Source organism: Trifolium pratense, linkage group LG6, assembly GCF_020283565.1.
Source record: "Trifolium pratense cultivar HEN17-A07 linkage group LG6, ARS_RC_1.1, whole genome shotgun sequence".
Taxonomy (NCBI): domain Eukaryota; kingdom Viridiplantae; phylum Streptophyta; class Magnoliopsida; order Fabales; family Fabaceae; genus Trifolium; species Trifolium pratense.
Genome location: NC_060064.1, coordinates 39,091,386 through 39,095,767, shown reverse-complemented (window position 1 = coordinate 39,095,767; position 4,382 = coordinate 39,091,386). Strand labels below are relative to the sequence as shown.

The window sequence follows — 4,382 nt, the reverse complement described above, 5'->3', positions numbered from 1 at the left end:
TAGATCAAAACTCAAAGCAAGGGCTTAGAAATAAGGATTCTCAACTTGCTCCGACTCTTCAAAAGAAAATGAAAGAAATAAACAGGGTAAGTCATTTCACAAAATCCAAGAAAACAAAACAAACCATGTATACTCTTCACTATTTTATCTTTTAGAAAATAATATATACATTTATTCCAACATATACAAACTTCAACAACTACTTCTTTTGAGTCAAATTCAAAAATACTAGAGTTCTAGATTGTGTTTAAAAAACGGATTCATGTCGGACCTGGATTCACTGCCATTGTAAACTCATGTAGTTTGCCATAGTAGTGAATCTCGGCCAGCCATTTTCGATTCAACGATTCTTATTAAACAATCCATATTTTAATAATTTTATACTGTATAAGATCTCAGTCGTTCAATTTAATCGAATGGTCTAAATCAGTTGCTATGTTGACGCAGTAACTGTGTTCTATCCAATCTCGTATCATGTCAATATGAGGCTAACATTTATTGAAAAAGAATCCGTGACCGCGATATGCAACATCAAGATTTTTGTTGTCTCTACGACCCCAACACATGTACAATTGTTAACCACAATGATCTCAATATTCTGTAATATAGTTTATCGCAACCTTTGATTTAAAACCTCAAGCGACAAGCAGAACACCATTACTCTTGGATTCTTAAAGCATGAATCACAATTCAAGATTCCATGATGATTTGTCTAGTTAAGCTTTCATAATTAGGGATAGAAAATTCGTATAACTTGCTTTATCTGTCCGCGGCAAAGAGGGCACATTTTTAAGGGTCGAGAACAAGTTGTACAGCAACACATATGCCCGCACCTGACATTTAAACATAAACCTTAGAGATTATCGATTGTATTATGAATCAGAACACAATGAGATTGTTTTACATCACAAAAAATGAGAATTAAGTTGGCGACTTACGGGACAAAAGCAACATTGTATTTCTGAGCAATGCATATCACACACAAATCTGAGAAGTCGTCATCCATTTTACCTGAGAAATTGTCACAATTTCTTACACATAAGTGAAAGACAAACGGGCAACAAGCTGTACTGCTAATCCTTTCTAGCAAACCGCGTACTATTGAAACAATCATTACAAAATTAATAGTATAGACTTTTAGCAATTTACCTTCAATATTTGCCGATTGCACTCGGATAGCGGGCTGTTGTTCTGACATCTTAATAATAGCAACTGCCTTAAGTACCCTGCATAAAAAATATCAAGTACCACTACTACAAAAATGAGCTTTAATAGCGCCTATTTAATAGCGCTTATTAGAAAAGTGCTATTAAAAATTAAACACGGAGCCTTTTAATAACGCTTTTAGGATAAACGCTTTTAAAACCTTGAACCCAGGAGTGCTACAATAGCGTTTTTGAGAAAAGCGCTATTAAATCTATAAACGCGTAACTCTATGACAGCGCGTTTTACATGAGCGCTATAGTAAGGAAAATAAATAAATTAAAATCTGTAGTGGGGTGGGTGTCGAACCTTTGACCCCTTCGTTGCTGAATAATAAAAACAAAAAACATAGATAAATTCTTTAGGAAAAAAATTATAGTTTCCTTTGTTCAATTTCTCCTCTTCTCTCCTTTGTACCTTCGTTCAATCCCAAGGACCTTCTTCGAACCGTTCTCACTCACCCATAAACTCATTAAAACCCTAAACCCCATTAAATCTCAATCGATTGAACCCAAAATCCCATTTAAACCCTAAATTAAAAATCAATCGAACCTAGAGAACTCGCTAAAACCGTAAAATTATCTTTCCCCATCGTTCATCATTGTCCATCGTTTCAAACTCGTTTGCCCAGAAATTCATGGTTCCGCCATCGTTCATCGCAGTTGAACCTCCATCTTGTCATAAGTGGTTAGGTTAGTCAGTCTTACTCAATCAACAACACTTTTTTTTGTTATTTTTATTTCTATCAGATTGATTAAAATTGTCTGATTTTGGGATTATGCTGTTTTCTTTTCCACAGGTTATGCACAAATTCAATTCTACTAATTTTTGTTGCACAAACTAAAGTATACGTATGTTCTTAAAGTTTTATGGTAATTTATGTTTTTTTTTTCTTTCCAAATTCAGGATGCTGAAGGAAATGAAATATCACGTTCAGGTTATATTTTGATTGATAAGATTTCATTTGATATAAAGGTTTAGTTATTTTTTCTAAAGTTGATCAAAGATTAAATGTTTCTAACATGATGCAGTAATTAACTGGCAGAAGCACATATTAAGTTGGGAAGACATGTTTCCACTTGGGGGAGGATACTTGCATTTGAAGCTGCAAGTTGCATTTAGTGATGAAGAGCGTGACAGAATTCGTATGATGTACTACTTATATTTCTGAAATCTCAACATTCTTCAACATAGAAAATTAATGGCCTTGGTAAGTTTTTGTGATTATGCTGATATATGTTGGATAATTGAAATATTATAGGATACTTTGATAGGATTAGTCAAATTTCTATATAATAGAAGGAAGAATGATCTTCTTAATACAAGTCCAAGATGTGCAGAAAGTGACCGTAGATGTTTATAGATGCGGTCATTATGTTAATCTTCTTCTGGTGCGGTTGTCCCTGCTTCAGACTGTGGTGTGTTGCTTTTTGTAGGAGTGGTTTCTAGATGTGGTGTTGTTGAGTTGGTTTTGCTGAATTTTTTCTTTGAGATGGAATCAGAATATTCTTTGAATCGGTTCATTTGAAATTGTATGTTTGCTTATAAGCTATTGTTATTAAGTTTATTTTCCTTTAATTTTTCAGGGACTTCTTGGTAAGATGAGAAAGTTGTTTTCCTTTATAAGCTATTGTTATTAAGTTAATTTTCCTTTATTTTCCCTCAAGTTCTCACACTTACTTACCTTCCAAAGTTTATGTAACTCAAACAATTTGACAGTGCTCCATTTTATCATAGTCATTCAGCTATTTGATGGTCTTGAAGCGTATTTGATGTGTCGAACTGTTATCACTCATATTGTGTAAGTAACCATGTGCTTTTAAGTGTATGTAGCTCATAAACAATTTTTGTTTATCATGCTTATTTTTAATTCTGAAACTTCTGAATATTACTCCCGTAGACATGACTCATGAGTAGCTTCTTGTTAGTATTATTAGTTATGCTTCATTCAAGTTTGAACACTAAGTGATGAATTTTCTGGTTCCTTGGCTGTAATTTTTTTTTAAGAGTTACAGAATTACTACTCTGCTTTTTTATTTTGATATGATGGTTGTGAAGTTTCAGTTTTAGGCTAAGATTATTGTTAGGTTCAAAGTTATAAGAATTTTGAATTTGTGTCAATAAACTTGTAGGTTTCAACTAAAGAAAGTTGACATTGCTTATATAAGACACCTTTCTGCCAGGCTTCCTGAGGTTAGACATCTATTATCTATATCTTTCATTGATTGATTAGTTTAAATGCAAATTGTATTTGGATTTGAAGATATTCATTGTATTATACAGTAGTAACTTGTAATTAGATTTGAGTAGCATATTTTGTAACCAATATTTTTGTATGGTACACAATTTGAATGTCTTATGTGGTGTTTGATTCTAATCATTGAAAATTGTTGGCTCTTTTTTTTTTTGTATTCAAGTATAGCCTAATAAAAAAATTGGATTTTTTTTTTATTTTAAAAAAAGACCTTTAATAGCTTTTATTAAAGAAAGCGTTATTATAGGTAGGAACGGGCGCTATTAAAGCAAGTATATTTGAAGACTATAACAACGCTTTATGCACGGGCGCTATTAAATATATGACCTATAATAGCGTTTTTAAAATAAAGCGCTATTAAATCCGTTTCCCAGTAAGCCGAAAACAACATACGACAGCGGTTTTCTTAATAAGAGCTGTTAAATATGGACAAATGATAGCATTTTAAAGTGCTATTATAGGTACCAGACCTATAATAGCGGTATCAGTAATAGCGTTTTAAAGCGCTATTAAAAGTCAAAACAAGTGCTATTAAAGGCCCCTTTTTGTTGTAGTGTACTTTGTTTAGAATTGGCTGGTGTATTGGAATGTTAACTGGCGTAGAATCATAATGCAAATACTTTCACTTAAACTTGGGTGACATTCTTGTGCATTTCAACATCTTTCAATAGTACGCGATTCTTATACCTTTTATGCATTTCACATTGTCGTCGCCATGTCAAGGTGTATTGAATAGTATGCATAGCTATTATACAAGAACCAAATATTGAAAATCCAATCGATGCATACTTACACCACCTAAAAAGATATATATCACGGTGAGTTACACTAAAAACGGTAAATGGACTTCAATCCAAAACTCATTGTAAGAATCTATCAATGTTAAAGCAACCTGACGAAATCCCCATGATTAGCAATTATAAGA

The 4,382-nt window shown here is 32.7% G+C and overlaps 1 protein-coding gene across 1 annotated transcript; it reads right to left on the bottom strand.

Moving 5' to 3' along the window:
• Positions 1-472: 472 nt before the first annotated feature.
• Positions 473-1,694, bottom strand: LOC123892250 (E3 ubiquitin-protein ligase SP1-like). The gene is made up of 4 exons (XM_045942055.1): positions 1,621-1,694; positions 1,150-1,226; positions 939-1,011; positions 473-833 (listed from the first exon to the last, which is right to left on the bottom strand). Exons 1-4 carry the CDS (start codon positions 1,692-1,694, stop codon positions 731-733), a joined length of 327 nt encoding a protein of 108 aa, XP_045798011.1. The 3' UTR covers positions 473-730.
• Between the last annotated feature and the right edge of the window lie 2,688 nt (positions 1,695-4,382).